At 54.5% G+C, this 15472-nt stretch overlaps 3 protein-coding genes across 3 annotated transcripts; 2 read left to right on the top strand and 1 right to left on the bottom strand.

The window, feature by feature from the left end:
* Positions 1-262: 262 nt before the first annotated feature.
* J7T55_000409 (uncharacterized protein) lies at positions 263-1649 on the top strand (the record flags this gene model as incomplete). Its single annotated transcript, XM_053132524.1, has 2 exons — positions 263-496; positions 579-1649. The coding sequence occupies 2 exons, from the start codon at positions 263-265 to the stop codon at positions 1647-1649; spliced, it is 1305 nt and encodes a 434-aa protein (XP_052989646.1).
* A 1136-nt stretch (positions 1650-2785) lies between these two features.
* Positions 2786-4374, top strand: J7T55_000408 (uncharacterized protein; the record flags this gene model as incomplete). The annotated part of the gene is made up of 3 exons (XM_053132523.1): positions 2786-2885; positions 3008-3190; positions 3281-4374. 3 exons carry the CDS (start codon positions 2786-2788, stop codon positions 4372-4374), a joined length of 1377 nt encoding a protein of 458 aa, XP_052989645.1.
* Positions 4375-5641: 1267 nt separating this feature from the next.
* Positions 5642-14415, bottom strand: J7T55_000407 (uncharacterized protein; the record flags this gene model as incomplete). Its single annotated transcript, XM_053132522.1, has 13 exons — positions 5642-6610; positions 6688-7323; positions 7453-7710; positions 7802-8095; positions 8191-9066; positions 9141-10846; positions 10991-11611; positions 11708-12163; positions 12242-12820; positions 12911-13028; positions 13127-13649; positions 13720-13920; positions 13997-14415. 13 exons carry the CDS (start codon positions 14413-14415, stop codon positions 5642-5644), a joined length of 7656 nt encoding a protein of 2551 aa, XP_052989644.1.
* Between the last annotated feature and the right edge of the window lie 1057 nt (positions 14416-15472).

Genomic DNA, 15472 nt, shown 5'->3' with positions numbered 1-15472 from the left:
TGGTGACATTGATCTCGGTGGACCCCACTTGTAACGCCGAGAAAGTCTAATTACCACCCTTGTCGCGGACTTAAGTGTGGAACAGGATCGTGTGAAAGCGGACAGCCAGTATAAACCAAGCATTGTACGGATTTACAAATTATTCAGCTCAGATTAATATCTTTTGCAAGCAAAACTAGGTAGTATTTGCAGCTCTCTTTTTTCCATCACGCATCCATCTCCGCCGAATACTAACGTATCTACGACATCTGGCATCACCAAGATGAGCAAACGAGCGCAGCAGACGGGTTTGGCCGAATGGCCCAATGAGAACGACCCAGAAAATCCTCGAAACTTCTCTCCTTCGACGAAATGGGGACTCACGATTCACTATGGACTCATGACCCTGGTCATCACCTTTGCCAGTTCTGTCTTCAGCTCCGCTACGACCGTCACCAGCGAGCTTTTCCAAGTGTCTTCCAAAGTTATGTACCTGGGCACAGCACTGAATGTTCTTGTACGTGACTTCAAATACCCTAGCCAAACATATCATTAAAGTTACTGACGTGCTTTACCCTCGCTAACGGTGCGTATCGCAGGGATTCGCGTTTGGTCCTCTCATTTTTGGGCCTCTTTCAGAAGTGTACGGCCGTAAATCACCACTCATTATCGGTTTCTTCATCTTCTGTATCTTCAATATCCCTGTTGCTGTTGCAAAGAATTTGGAGACTATCCTAATTTGCAGATTCATCATTGGTATCGGCGGAGCTGCTCCTTTGACAATCTCTGGTGGTGCATTCGTTGACATATTTTTGCCTGTTGAAAGAGGTGTCGCGGTATGCGTCTTCGGCAGTGCTACCTTCATGGGCTCAATAATTGGGCCCATTGTAGGGGGTTTTGTCACCGAGTCTTATTTGGGCTGGCGATGGACGGCTTGGTTGACCTTCATACCCGGTTCGGTCCTCTGGATGGTCCTCTTCGCTCTCATTCCGGAGACTTACGCCCCAGTCATTATTGCTCGCAGAGCCCGACGAGACAAACCAGATATCGAGGGATCAATGAACCGTGTGTCACCAGAGGGTATTCAACTGGAGACCAAGGACATTGTTCGGAGGTATTTGCTCAGGCCAGTAGCCATGCTCATCCGTGAACCTATCCTTGCCCTTATGACTATCTATATGTCACTGATTTATGGCATATTCTACCTATTCTTCGAGGCTTACCCGATTTCCTTTTCCGAAGAAAGAGGCTGGAGCTTGGGCGTTGGAGCGTTACCCTTTCTGAGCATTGGTCTGGGTATTATTCTTGGAACACTCGTCGTTCTAGCTCACCTACGACTTCGATTCAAACCAGCTTACACGAGAGGGGAAACTGTTCCACCGGAAGAACGCCTTGTACCAATGATTATCGGTGCCCCTTTGTTTCCAATCGGAATGTTGTGGTTCGCCTGGACAAGTAACCAGAACATCCACTGGATTGCTCAAGTGTTGGCTGGAATTCCTATGGGGATGGGCATCATGCCGATTTTTATACAAGGCTTGGTTTACATTATCGACACATACGCTCAACTATCCAGCAGTGCCGTCGCTGCGAATGTGTTTCTCAGGAGCTGGATCGCAGCAGCCTTCACGATGTTCGCCACGGCTATGTACCATAACTTAGGTTTGTGATTCCATCTCGTACCTTCAACGTTGTCAAGGCTGAAATCTGACTTCAATGTTTGCAAGGCGTTGCATGGGCTTCCTCCTTGTTGGCGTTCATCTCGATTGCTCTAATTCCTCTGCCGATTCTTTTTTTCCGTTATGGAAAATTGATCAGACGAAAGAGCAAATATGTTCCGTGTGTGGAATGAAACCCGTAGCAAGGTGGGTTATGTTATTTAGATTAGGGGCTAAGGTCATGGAGGATCCTCGAGCATTGCAGGCGGCTTATGTGACAGCTCGATTTCTGCAACCAGGCTTGCAACTACAACATGACAGGAAAAGTCTGAGTTGTCCGGCTTTTCTTCGCCAGTAAAGGCATTGGTGACTTCGATGGCCATCTTGGAATTGACAACAGTAGTAGGAAAATTTCTATGTGGGAAGGTTTCACCTCGCTTGAATTACTCCAGAAATGCATTGCCAAGATGCGGTGATTCTAGATGGTGCGTAATCCTTCTTGCATCAATCAGGATTCTGCCAATATGAGCAGAGACCCACTACCCTATCTCTGGGCAGTGACATGAGTAGATATCTGTGTCTGTGTATGGATGCGGGTGTGTACGTGTGTGGGTACCAATTGACGTGTGCGTGCATCTTGCCAAGTCACGGGTTGTGGTAGGAAGCTGAGATTTGAGTGACGTTGGTACTGGAAGATGGCCCATCTAAGTTACAGCGAGCGTTGAAAGCGTCGGGTATTGACAGCCGCACACACGTTCTGGGGTTAAACCCCGGAACACTGTGGGGCTGTAACGGCGCTCCACGATGATATCTTGCAAGAAGTGGTGACTGAATAACGCTTTCTGTCGACACTTTGCAAAACACCCCTAGGAAGGAATCCCACACAGCATCACATCGCCATGGACCTCTGCCAATCTTGCCACGATTGTATTGTCATGCGTTGCAAGAACTTACATGACCGGGCATTTTATATCGACCCTAAACCCGGGATTGAGTTCCTTTTTGAGGACCTTCCTGAAAGATCCAGACACTGCCGCTTCTGTCGTCTGGTATATCATCATGCAGCAAAAGCTCTTGACAGTCCTATGAGGTCTTTCAGCAGGAATTCTGAGAAAGGACCTTTTCTGTCACGGGCTTGTCCTAAGTTAATGGAGAGCCCTATGACCGAGATGGATATTCACATCCGGCCGCGAGGCGACCTGTTCGACCGTGGTGTCACATTTCGTGCCGCTTTGTGGGCTGATCCAGGTAACTATTCACACCGACCATTCAACAGCTTCCCTCCTCTTCCTAAACTCTGATAGACAGTCCTGCCGCTACATCTGGCTCCGTTAGTTGTGATCCACCGCTGCTCAGTGATCATTGCCCAGAGGCTCTTGCACTCTTCCGAGTCTGGTTCGAAACCTGCCGTGAGAACCATGAGAACTGCAGACTAGCCCTAGATGGAACGCTCGTTGACGAGGATCTGGGACCGGAACTACCCACTCGTGTGCTAGATCTTGGCCAACCGGGCGCTACTGACATTGTCCTCAAAGAGACAAAAGGACTACGCGGTAACTACTGCGCTCTATCGTACTGTTGGGGCCCTGCAGACACACAGACTTGTATCACAACCAGGACTAATCTTGAGCAACGTCTTTCAGGGATAGTTCTCGAATCTATGCCCAAGACCTTTCGAGACGCAGTTCAAATCGCACGTCAGATCTCGATGCGATACCTTTGGATCGATGGACTGTGCATCATTCAAGGCGATAAAGAGGATTGGGAACGGGAATCCAGGCAAATGGGCACTGTCTACCAGATGGCTTGCTTGGTTATTGCCGCAACAGGGGCGATGAACCCGGGAGAGGGGTGCTTTATAAGCACACCTAGAGAGCTCTCGTCGGTGGACCTCCCCTTTTACTCAAGCAACGGCCAAAAGGCCGGCTCTTTCCAAGTGTGTGTATTCTCCTGCGACGAACGATCACCGTCTCGCGGCCACCTTCGTACCAGAGGATGGGCCTTTCAAGAATCTTATCTTGCGCGAAGGATACTGCATTTCATGCCAGGAGGCCCATCATGGTTCTGCTATGACTCTGGTATCCTTGATGGAGACGGACTCAGCGAGAGAAACAATAGAGTCAGTGACCAGAGTCGCCCTGATTGGAGCACATTACTATGTTACTTCTCCCGCATGAGGCTCACTCACAGTTCGGACCGGTTGATGGCTCTGGAGGGGATTGCAACTGAGTTGCAGAAAAAGACAGGAGACACCTACAACCGGGGCGTGTTCTTGTCTGAACTCACTAATTATCTCCTGTGGATCAGTGAAGATACGGCGTCGGAGTCAGAGGACCTGAGTGACATACCGTCTTGGTCATGGGCCTCAAAGGGCGGCCCGAAAGACTTCTCGTTCCCTAGCCTGGGGTATAATATGGTGCCCGACGACCGTGCCAAGATCTACATCAACGCTCAAGGACATCTCAGAATCCAGGGAATTGTTGTAAAGTGCAAGGTGTACAACACCCTCCTTGACGATGAGAGTTTCCATGATCCAAGGAGCCGTGTCCTATACGGTACAATTTCACATTACACCGGACAGGCACCCTTGTATATAGAAGGGCTAGCTCCGAAGTGCCATGGCTTCGCAGTGTTCGACCGTCAACATTTCGATTCCGTCTACTTCCTACCCCTAGGGAGGACCATCTTGAAAGCAGTTTTCTTGGGCCTTCAAGATGTCTTCTTCGGTCTTGAGTAAGCGTAAACCAATCCGGTTTTGGCTTCCGTGTAACGCTGACATTATTTGAGTGACTCGCCTATTGTTCCGAAGGAACGAGAAATTCAACCTTCATGGTATGAGGTGAGAGCACCACAGTCCCATCCAAGTGAAATCACCAATATTAATAAGTCGTTTTTAAATAGTTTGTTACTTCTGGATTGCTATTAATCTCCATGCCAGATCAAGTTGAGTGCTATCAACGCGTTGGCATAGGATTGACGATGCAACCACAACACGACGGATCTCTTTTCAAAACTATCCACATTCTTTAAATCCCCGTTGTGCATATTTATAAAACATCCTCTTCGATGTCTTTTGAGGTAATTCAAGAAGGTCTATTATCTATGACCTGATTCTGTTATAGTATATCAGTCACTGAGACTGGCACCATAGTACAGGCAGGACAATTTTCACACCGACCTTGGGAATCAACCCCTCCTTCTATCCTGGGGGGAAAAGAGGACTTAGCAAATCCGTACTACTACAATCAGCCTTTAGTATTTTATGAAAACTCTTTCAAAGAACAGTCTGACAATCAGAGATCAATACAATCAGATTTGAACATCACCACTTGGTGCATACTTTCCGCGACTTCCTAATGTAGGCACTGCACCATTGTCAAGGACAAATGCCGTTCATATGAGGCAAATTGGTGTCAAGAGAAACAAAATGGCCCTAAGCTTGCGTCTCAAATTTCATGATTACAGGACATACAATCAATCATACCCCCTCACCTGTCAATCTGTGTTCCGGCGCACACTGCGCCGATCATCTTGGAGACTACAATCTGTGACAGAGAGACCTCTGTACACGCACAGGGGGTTGTTGCGCCCTCTAACCGAGAACCTTGGAGACAACATCCAAATTTGACATCGAATCTTGTGCTGGCTTTGCCAATATTTGCTTTAACCAAACCCCAAGGCCGGTTTCTCCCCCTGTTGTCGCTGAGCCTTTCCCAGTAACGTTTGTTATAGAGGCAGAGAAATTTTAAGGAAACTCACAGACAGAAAACGATGATTTTGAAACGACGAAGACCCTTGTCTATGTATGTAATAGTGCAGTAACTAGGATTAATCGCTATATCCGGCGGATACATAATGGTATATCATGGCAATAGTAAGACCAGTAGGAGTAAAAGCCAAGCGGACATCAAAGACAAAAAAAAAAAAGAAAATCAAAATCAAAAATAGCAGCGCTTATCCCGAGTACCAAATTCTTAAATCAGTGCAACTAGGAGTCTTCTCGATCAGCCTTCCACCAACACCGGCTCCTCCCCTGCCACAATCTCGACGCCAAGCTTGGCCATCATCCGCTCCGAAGCCACCCGCGCGAGCCCCTCTAGCGACTCGGCCTGCACGATCTCCAGGACGCTGACGTCAAGCGCCATACTCCGGCGGAACCAATTGCGCAGCTCGATAGCCACGAGCGAGTCGACACCCAGCGCCGACATAGCCCCGCGGATGTCCAGCTCCTCGGCCGGCCGGATCATGAAGCCGCCCAGCGTGGACTGGATGTGGCCCGCCAGTTCCAGGACGCGGTCCTCTTGTCCCAGGAGGTGAGGGTCCGACTCGACCGCCGCCAGGAACGACTTGAGCCCACCGTCGTCGGCGGCCTGGGCTTGGCCGCCACCAGCGGAGGTGCCCGGGATGTCGCCCGCCAGCGCCAGGTTCCTGTACTGGCTCATGCGTGGGTCCTGCTTCCATGCCACATTGTTGTGCGTCGCCGACAGTGACTGCGTGGTCCGCAGACCCAGGCCCACCTGGCCGCCGCTCACGTACGCGGCGAGTGGGCCCCCTGACTCCGACGACGACTCCTCTTCCCACCGGCTGAGGGCTGGGGAGGATTTTTTCATGGCCAGCTCGAGGGCGTCGATGACGTCCTGCTCGCGCAGGATGTGGTTGGAGAAGGCGCGCAGCTGGTTCATGACCTTTGCGTTCTGGCTGACGTAGCCGACATCGACGACGGGCCCTAGGTCCAGGACCGAGGCTGCGAGGCCCTGAGCGTGGCGGAACTGCACGAACGAGTCGAGGAAGGTGTTTGCGCTGGCGTAGTTGGCTTGGCCGCGCTGGCCGATGAGGCCTGCCAGGGAGCTGAAGAGGACGAAGAAGTCGAGGTCGTTATCCGCGAGCGCCGTGTGCAGGTTCCAGGTTCCGTCGATCTTGGGCGCTGTTGCTGTTGTCCAGTCCTCGTATGTCATATTTTCAAACATGCCATCCTGTTTCGATTTGTTTTGTCAGTATTTCAATCTTGTCATCACTTTTCCAAATGCCCCAATATGATGGATATACGTACCCTCAGGACCATCGACATCTGTATAACACCGGCGATGGGCAGCCGGGCATTCTTCACAGCCCGCCGGACGTCTTCCTCGCTCGTCACGCTGCCCTGGACGAGTTGCGCCGTGCAACCCATCGCCGCCAGCTCCTCGACGAGGTTCGCGTCGTCGGCACCCTTGCCAGCGCTGCGGGACAGGTAGATGAGATTCCTCGCCCCGCGCTCGGCCATCCACGTCGATATGGCCCGGCCCAGCCCGCCGAGCCCACCGATCAGGAGGTAGGAGGCGTCGGGCCGTAGCGAGAGCCCAACGTGAGCCGGAGCAGTGTGCAGCAGTGAAGTATTCTCGGGCATGCGTACCACTAGCTTACCCATGTGCTTCCCCTTCTGCATGAACCGGAACGCCTCCTGGATGTTGGCGCCGTCAAAGACCTGCATGGGCTGAATCGGCCTGATTGAGCCGAAGCGGTACAGGTCCATCATCCTCTCCAGAACTCTGCGCATCAGACGCGGGCGTCGCTTGCAGAGCGGTATCATGTGCACCCCGAAGAAGGACCGATTCTCCTCGAAGACCTCCATGGCCAGGCGCCCCTGCCCCATGAAGTCACGCTTACCCAGCTCGATCATGCATCCAAACTCGGCTACACATTTCCACTGGAGAGAGAAAGGTTTTGGGTTAGTAATTGCTCTGATCCACGTCTGGTATAGCTGTGTGGGGGCAGTTGGGTCACTTGGGGAGATGGAGGAGGTTCATGGGGCCAGGATAGCTGAAGGCAAACATACCGAAGCATGGAGAAGCTCCCCGGATAGGGAGTTGAGCACGACATCAACGCCTTTCCCGGCCGTCTCACGCAGAATTCCCGGCAGGAACTCCGAGTTCCTCGAGTTGAATATGCGGTCCCGCGGGATTTCAAATGTCTCCATGAGATACTCAACCTTCTCGTCGGTCCCTACAGTAACAAAGACTTCGGCACCGACCACTCGACAGATCTGTATTGCCGCGATGCCGATGCCGCCGCACGCCGAGTGTATCAAGACGGTCTGTCGGTCCTGGGTTAGCACCACTCTTGTTGAGATACAATCGAAGGGTGGAAGCACTGGTAAAACCTCCTCTTCCTTGGATATTGCTTACCTGTCCTGCTTCCAAATTTGCCAGATGAAGCAGCCCATAGATGACGGTTCCGAAGACGCTTGGCATCGTGGCCGCCTCCTCGAAGCTGAGGCCGTCTGGGATCTTGACACACATGTCCGCTGGGGTCTTGAGAACAGTCGAATAGGAGCTGGTGGCGATGACGGCAACCCGGTCTCCCACCTGGAGGTCGACGACGTCTGGACCTAACCTTGTGACGACCCCGGAGCATTCGACGCCGAGGCCGCTGGCGCCTTCTTCGTTCCCGTCGACGATGCCCATGGCGATCAGCACATCCTGATATGAGGCATTAGCATTAAATTTTAGGAGATTAACAAACACCAGAACCAAGAAAAGCCTCTAGGGTTTTTTTTTCGACAGAACAGACGTACCTTGAAGTTCATGCCCACGGCACGAGTTTCCACCAGCACCTCTCCAGAGTCAGGCTGCGCCAACGGTGGCGCATCCCTCCACTCCAGGGTCTGAAGGGAGCCCCTCTTGCCTATCTCGAGCTTCTTGATCCCCACTGAGCAGTTGGAATCTCTCTCGGCCAGCTCCTTGGATATTGAGAACCAGTGGAAACGCGGGATGTATAGTGAGCCCCCGCTCCACGAGCACTCGCTGTCGGGATTGACGTCGTCATCGCTTGTGGCAGGCTGGTTGCGGCTGCGCTGGAAGACGCCAAAGACGGCGTCCATTGAGCCCTCGCTGGTGAACTCATCCATTTCCAACGTGGCGATGTTGATCTTTTGCTCGTTGCGCAGCACGCGCGCCAGCCCTATGATGGAGCCGTACCGTGGGTCGGAGCACCCGAGCTGGCAGGGCCGTGTCAGCCAGAGGATGCCGTCCTTGGTGCCCGTCTTGATCATGAAGTCCCTCAGTTGCTCGTAGTCCTTGCCTGCGATGCCGTTCAGGAACGAGCTACCCTCCAGGTCGAGGATAGATATGACCGCCTGCTTCGGTTCGTCGCGCACAGAGACAATGTCCACCGTCATGCCTCGCTTCTGTAGGGCTGCGGAGATTGTTGTGGCGACACTTCCGTCTGGCTGTCCGGAGAGCAGCGAGACGGTGTTGGTCGTGCTCCTCTCGACAGCTGGAGACGCGATGATGACGACCTCGTCCTGGAAGGGCAGCTCGTCGTCGGGGACCACCGCTTCTGGCTTGGAGAAACCCGCCTTGGAGAGCTCGAGGGCCCATCGCTCGGGATCTACATAAGGCTCTTGCGCCCTTCCGTCTTCAGTACCGAGCCACCAGCCCGGCAGGGTACCCTGTTTGAAGAATGGTGTCAGCTATTGCGTACATAGTATAGAGTAAAATGTCCACTTTCTCTCTCCGTACTCACCATGACAAAGTTCATAGCCTTGCTCTCGGTCCACATTTCCTGCAACAGCAGCTTTCCATCCGGCCGGAGCAGTCTGCGCGCGTTCTTCAGCGTTTCAGAGAGGCTGGGCGTGGCGTGCAAGACGTTGGCCGCGACGACGAGGTCGAACGACCCGAGCGCAAAGCCCTGCTCGCCCGGGTCGCGCGAGATGTCCAGCGTGAGGTACTCCATGCCCGGCACGTGGCCAAAGCGCTCCCTCGCGGCCCCAAAGAAGCCCGAGGAGACGTCGGTGAACACGTACGACTGGAACATGCGGTCGCCAGCGTCGGGGAAGAGCCCCTTGAGCACCAGCTCCGTGGTCCCACCAGTCCCGGCGCCGATCTCGAGGACGCGCAGGTGCGGCCTGCGGTGGCCCAGCAGGCGCAGGAAGCGCGAGAAGTCCCACCTGTGGCCCAGGTTGTACACCTGCGTCAGGATGTCGTCCTGCCGGAGCACGTCGAGCGCGTTGACCTCGCCGCTGAAGATGCCCTCGATGGCGCCCAGCACGCGCCGCAGCGCTGTCGCCACCACGGCAACCGGGGACCCCTCGAGCTGCGCCGTCACCTCGTCCAGTAGTTGTGCCCGCTCGTCCGCCGGCAGTCGCACGAGTTCCGCCGCATCGTCGACGAACGGATACTGCCCCTGCTGCGCGAGCCGCACGCGGTCACCGAGCCACCCCCGGAGCTTGACGAGGTGCTCTGGGACGTCCACGCCAGCCCCTGCGCCGGCGCGTTCCAGGGCGTCGATGCAGCAGAGAAGAGTGAGCCTTTGCAACGTCTCGGTGGGCCTCCGGGTAGTGTTCTCGGTTGAGACAAGCCCGGCAATGCTCTGGAAGTCAAGGTCAGGCCGCCACACAACGCGGGCGGCAGCGTGCGGGTCTTGCACACCAGCCTTCTCACCGTTGTCGTCGAGCGAGGTCATGCGGCAGCCACGAAGCCTCATAACCACCTCACCGTTGCCCGCGACGCCGACGCAGTCGCCGAGCACGCCGCCTGCGCCGTCCAGCCGCGAGGTGACCTCGGCGGCGAGCTGTGCGTCCGGCGTTGGCCGCCTGATGTACATTTCATCCAGGTAAGTCGGCACCGTCATGGCGCGGCAGTTGCGAGCCAGCCCGTGCATCGAGGCGAGCTGGAACAGCTGGAAGCAGAAGTCGAGCGTGACGGGGTGGTAGTGCGAAGGCTGCTCCGGCTGCGATACGTCGGGCACCTCGTTGGTCAGCCGCCGCACGATGCGCCCGCTCTCCGGGTACGCTGACACTCCACCGAGCCGCTGGAACGTTGGCCCGTACTTGAGCCCTGTCTCCCGTACCGCCTGGTAGCAGCTCGCCATGTTGACCTTCCTGGGGAGGTCGAAGATCTCGCGGTGTGGCTCTGGCCTCATGCCCTCGTCGGCGCCCGCCCTGACCTGGCCTGCGCAGTGCTTGGTCCACGTTGATTTGTTGGAAGCGGAGGAAGACGACGACGACGAAATGGTGAATTCGTACCACGAGGGGGAGGTGAGTGAGTTCGTGACCCTGACGGGCTTCATTGCCAGCACAAGCTCGGTCGGCTGGGACTCGTGCAGTATACACGCGGCGCTGATGGTGACCTGCCGCAGCGAGTATTCCTCAGAACCGGTCAGCTGCCTGACTGCTTCACAGATCATCACCAGGTACGCCGTGGCCGGGAGCACAATATCTCTGGCAATAACTGTAAATCGAGTGTTAGACAACTTTTTACCATACGTACACATATATGAATGTACACATTAAGATCACACCGGATGGGAAGGGCTCAGGTGAGTGAGGAGGAATAGGACATGGTGATCTGTTAGTAAAGGGTCTGTTGACCTACCATGATCACGACACCAGGGAACATCACCCAGCTTCAACACGTTCCTCCACACCGGCTCCAGGTCACCACAGTCATGAACGCGAGACCCCAGAAACTCATGGTGAGGGAATCGCCGCTTCCGCCACTCGCTTGACAACCGGCTCTCGTGCCAGTACCTTGCGTCTCTGTGCCATGGGTACCTAGGCAGGTCGGTCCGCACCCGTCCAGATGGGTTCATAACATCAAAGCGAATGTCGGCGCCGTTGACAAAAAGCTGTCCCGCCGCCGAGAGCATGGCACGGGTCTCGTCCGAGTCCCGCGTCAAGGTGGACACGTAGGTAGCCGCTGGTGTCTGTGCCGCCTTCAGTATCTGGCGAATGGGTCCTGCCAGAGCTGAGTGGGGGCCTATCTCGAGAAGGATCCAGTTCCCAGATGACTTGCGCTCCTGGAGTAGCTTCTGCATTGTTGTGTTGAAGAGTACCGGGCGCTCCATGTTTGAGCGCCAGTAGCTAGGACTCAAGCAGCCTTCGCTGTGGATCACCTGATTCGTTACCGTCGAGTAGAAGGGGACTGAAGCCGCCTTGCTGGTGATATGAGGTGCCAGGAGTCGCTCGTATAGGACACCCGGCTCCTTCATGTGGTCTAAAAATTCGTTAGTCAAGAGGGCTCTCAGCCTCATTTTTTTCCCTCCCCTGTTCGTTTACATTCCCCAAAAAGGGGCGCTGATTGTTGACTTACGCGAATGGTAGGCCTTGTCAACGTGCAAGCGCCTAGCAAAGATCTCACGCTCGGAAGCATCGTTCTTCAGCATCTCAATCACACGATCTATCCCCTCTGAGTCTCCCGACAAGGTTGTGCTGCTTGGGCTGTTTTCGCAAGCAACGACGACTCCCTCGGGCAAAAGTGGCCTGACCTCATCCGCGCCGAGGCCAATAGCAGCCATCGCGCCGGCTTTGTCCTGGTGTTTGGTGGCCAGTCCTCTAGTGTAGGCGCAGATGATGGTCTCTTGAATGGTGAGTGCCCCACACGCATAGGCAGCTGCGATCTCTCCGCTGGAATGGCCGATGACGGCGGCCGGGTCGACGCCCCAGGTTCGAAGGATGTTGACGATGATGATCTGGATGGCGGTGCATAGAGGCTGGGAGAACTCGGCCTTGCCGACCTGGCTTGTCTGTTTTGACTTGCCTAGCTCCTCTGATATCGTAATTCTTTATGTCAGCCAGCACGCATCTCAGGTAAGAGGTCTGGGTAGAGAATGAAGGGGTTTCTTACCTGCGATAGTCCAGCTTGGTGCCACCCCGGGCTCAAGCTTCGAGAGTGCTTTGTCCATCAGGGCAACGTCGTCCTTGGCCGTGGGATATGCAGACAACAATTTACTGCCCATCGTTGCCCACTGGGCCCCCTGGCCCGTGAACACGAAAGTGACATCTGGAGCCGCCTTTGAATTTGCCAGCTTGCTTGGAGGCAGGAACTGTGGGACCTGGGAGCCGTCGGTGACAGCGAAGGTCCTCCACGTCAAATGCTCTCGGCGGACGGCGAGAGTGTAGGCCGCGTCAGCGAGCGCATCAGGGGTGTCTGCAAGAAATTGAGCATGCCGTTCTGCGCCAGTCTTGGCAGACTCGGCGTTGTTTGCGGTGTATACAAGAAGCCTGGGCTGAGATTCAATAGCTTGTTGATCCTCAGTTGTCTCGTCCGCTGCAGGTGTGCCTACACCAAATGACCGGGCCGAGTCAAGAATAACATGGGCATTGCTGCCGCCCAATCCAAATGCGTTGATACTGATGCGTTCGGCACGGTCCTCGGGCAAGGGGGTCGCATCCACAGGCACATGCAGACCGCGCTCCCATGGGACTGGAATGAGACCTGTCGTCAGCGGGTTGAAACTTGGGAAAGGCTGTTCTCAAGCAACTCTCGAGATGATGAAAATATGAGGGAACTCACTGCTGGGGTTCGGATTCTCAAAGTGAATATTTGGCAGCAAGGTTTGCCTTTCGAGGGCCAATACGCTCTTGATGACTGAGGTGATACCGGAGGCACCTTCGGAATGACCAAGATTTGGCTAGAATCAGGTCTTGTCAGCGCCGCTGTCCACTCGCGAAGGCAAAGTGTTTGTCTCTTTCTCTTCAATTCTTTTTGTCTTGTTGGGGAGTTTCGTACCTTGCTTGAACCAATACTGATGCCCCCATGCTCCCCAAAAACGTTGGCAACAGCCGTCGTCTCGGTCGGGTCTCCAGCCTTGGTCCCCGTACCATGGCATTCGAAATGCGCCGTCCTCCCTAGGTCTTCGATACCCGCGCTCTCGTAGCACGACCGTATCAGCGCCTCGTGGCCGATGGCGCTCGGGGCAAAGAGACCCTCGCCCTTTCCATCGGCGTTAGTCGCTGTGCCGCGGATGATAGCTCGGACGGGGTTCCCGTCCCTCAGCGCATCGTCCAGCCTCTTGATGTAGATCATGTTGACGCCCTCTGCGCGGCAGTAGCCGTCGGCCGAGGCGTCGAAGGACCTGCACTGGTCCCGTGGGCTGAGCACGCCGGCCTTGTACATGCCTGCCGTCTGCGTCGGGCTCAGGAGCATGTTAACTCCGCCGACGAGGGCGCCTCTGATATCGCCAGCGTGTATCGCCCTGAAAGCCTCATGAAGGGCAATGAGAGATGATGAGCAGGCCGACTTGACCACAAAGCTGGGTTAAGTTCAGCATGAAGTCAAACCCACACAGTAGGTAAGTGTCGCGAAGGATAGCGAATACATACCTGGGTCCCTGGAGGTCGTATTCGTGGGAGATCTTATTTGAAAACTGAAAGTCCATGATTCCGGTCACACTGTAGCCGTCTTCGGCACTCTGGGTATCTTTTGTGTGAAGTTCCTTCCAGTCCTCCCCCCATGTGCCAATGTAGCACCCGATGTCCTTTCTTCCACGCCACCTCACCTCACCGGCATTCTCAAAGCACTCTCTGTATTTTGATGTTAGCACTAAGCAATTTCACTAGACAAAGAGTTGATGAACGGTCCAGGTTCTATATCGCGCACCTTGTCAACTCAAGTAATATCCGTACTTGGGGATCCAGCCACTCCAGCTCAGCCCGTGTCATGGTGAATAGGGAGGCATCGAACTTCTCAATATCAACATCCTTCAGAAAATAACCATGGCGACTTCGCCCCTCGGGCCCGCCATGAAACGCTGCAGAGTTGTATCGCTCGGTAGGGACTACGTCGCGAGCATTACGTTTGTTGATAAGGAAATCCCAGAGCTGTTCGCCAGACGAGATATTCCCCGGTAGCCTCATGGCCATGCCGCAGATGGCCACAGGGACCGGACCCTGCGAGTCGGCCTGACCGGGCAGCTCGGACGGCTCATTGTTGATGTTGCTCACGTGGTCCCACGAGCCGGCGGATGTGCTTCCATCAGGCTGGTCTTCCGACCTAGCATCGACATCCAGGAACGTCATGGCCGATGTTGTGTATCTATTGTATTAATACAAGAAAAAAGAAACGTGATTGGGTGTTTCCGGCAGAGACTCGAAGAGCAGTCTTGACTTGGTGTACATATAGAATGTCCCGGTCACAGAAAAGGTCTCGCTCACCCCTGGCAACTACTAGTAGTTATTTGAGTGTACTTGATTATAGCCTTCCCCCTTCTGCATGGGTCCCCATTGCCCATAGCAGGGGGGCCAATCCATCCCGTGAGCCAGGTCCAGCTTGATAATGATATCTGAGCCGCTCTAGCACGACCAACATCCATATCTGCCTCTGCTGTTCACAACGATACGGCAGACCGAGGCTTGCCTCGTCAGCCAAGTTCAGCATTTGGCGGGTCCAGATCCTTCAGCAGGGCTATGTGCGTGTGTGCGCGTGTGTGATAGGCTCCCATACAGACTGGTGCCATAAGCCGCGCCAAGCTTCTCGGCCGGCTTGGAACTCACTGCGCTAGAGGTATTTGTACTGTCATGGACCCGCATGAGCTTTCGCACTGTGCACCCACCCAGACGTGTCTAGGGCAGACTGTAGATAGTCTAGAGCGGCGGCACAAACCGTTGGACTACCCCGGAGGAGAGATTCGTCCGAGCCCTGATACCGGCCCGATACGGCAACGTTCGTCGTCTGAGGAACCAATGAAGGCCCCGACCAGCCATCCGATGTTACTGTCTATACCAACAGGGCAGACTAGCGGTTCCCAAAAAAAGAAACCACGCAGATCTAATGCCACCGATTCAAGGGCAGGACGCTTGCGACTCCAAATCGTAACTAAATACCAGCTGAGCCTGGTTACCGGGATTGCTGCGTGGAAACCGTTACAGCATGTGTTGGTTCTAAGTTTTTCCAATATGACTGCCTAGCCTTGGTGGAGTCTTGGGATAACGCTGAGTGTGATAGGATCAATGTCTGCAGGCCCGAAGGATCCGATGCAACCATACACGCAATATCCCTCTAATAACAACCACACACAGCCTCTACCTCGGTTGTATGGGTGGGTGGAACCGATCAGACGATACTCCGAGCTGTTCT

The sequence above is a fragment of the Diaporthe amygdali genome (genome assembly GCF_026229845.1).
Source record: "Diaporthe amygdali strain CAA958 chromosome Unknown NODE_31_length_594919_cov_65_084759, whole genome shotgun sequence".
NCBI classification, from domain to species: domain Eukaryota; kingdom Fungi; phylum Ascomycota; class Sordariomycetes; order Diaporthales; family Diaporthaceae; genus Diaporthe; species Diaporthe amygdali.
Note: the sequence above shows the minus strand (reverse complement) of the source record. Positions and strands in the feature narration are given on the sequence as shown.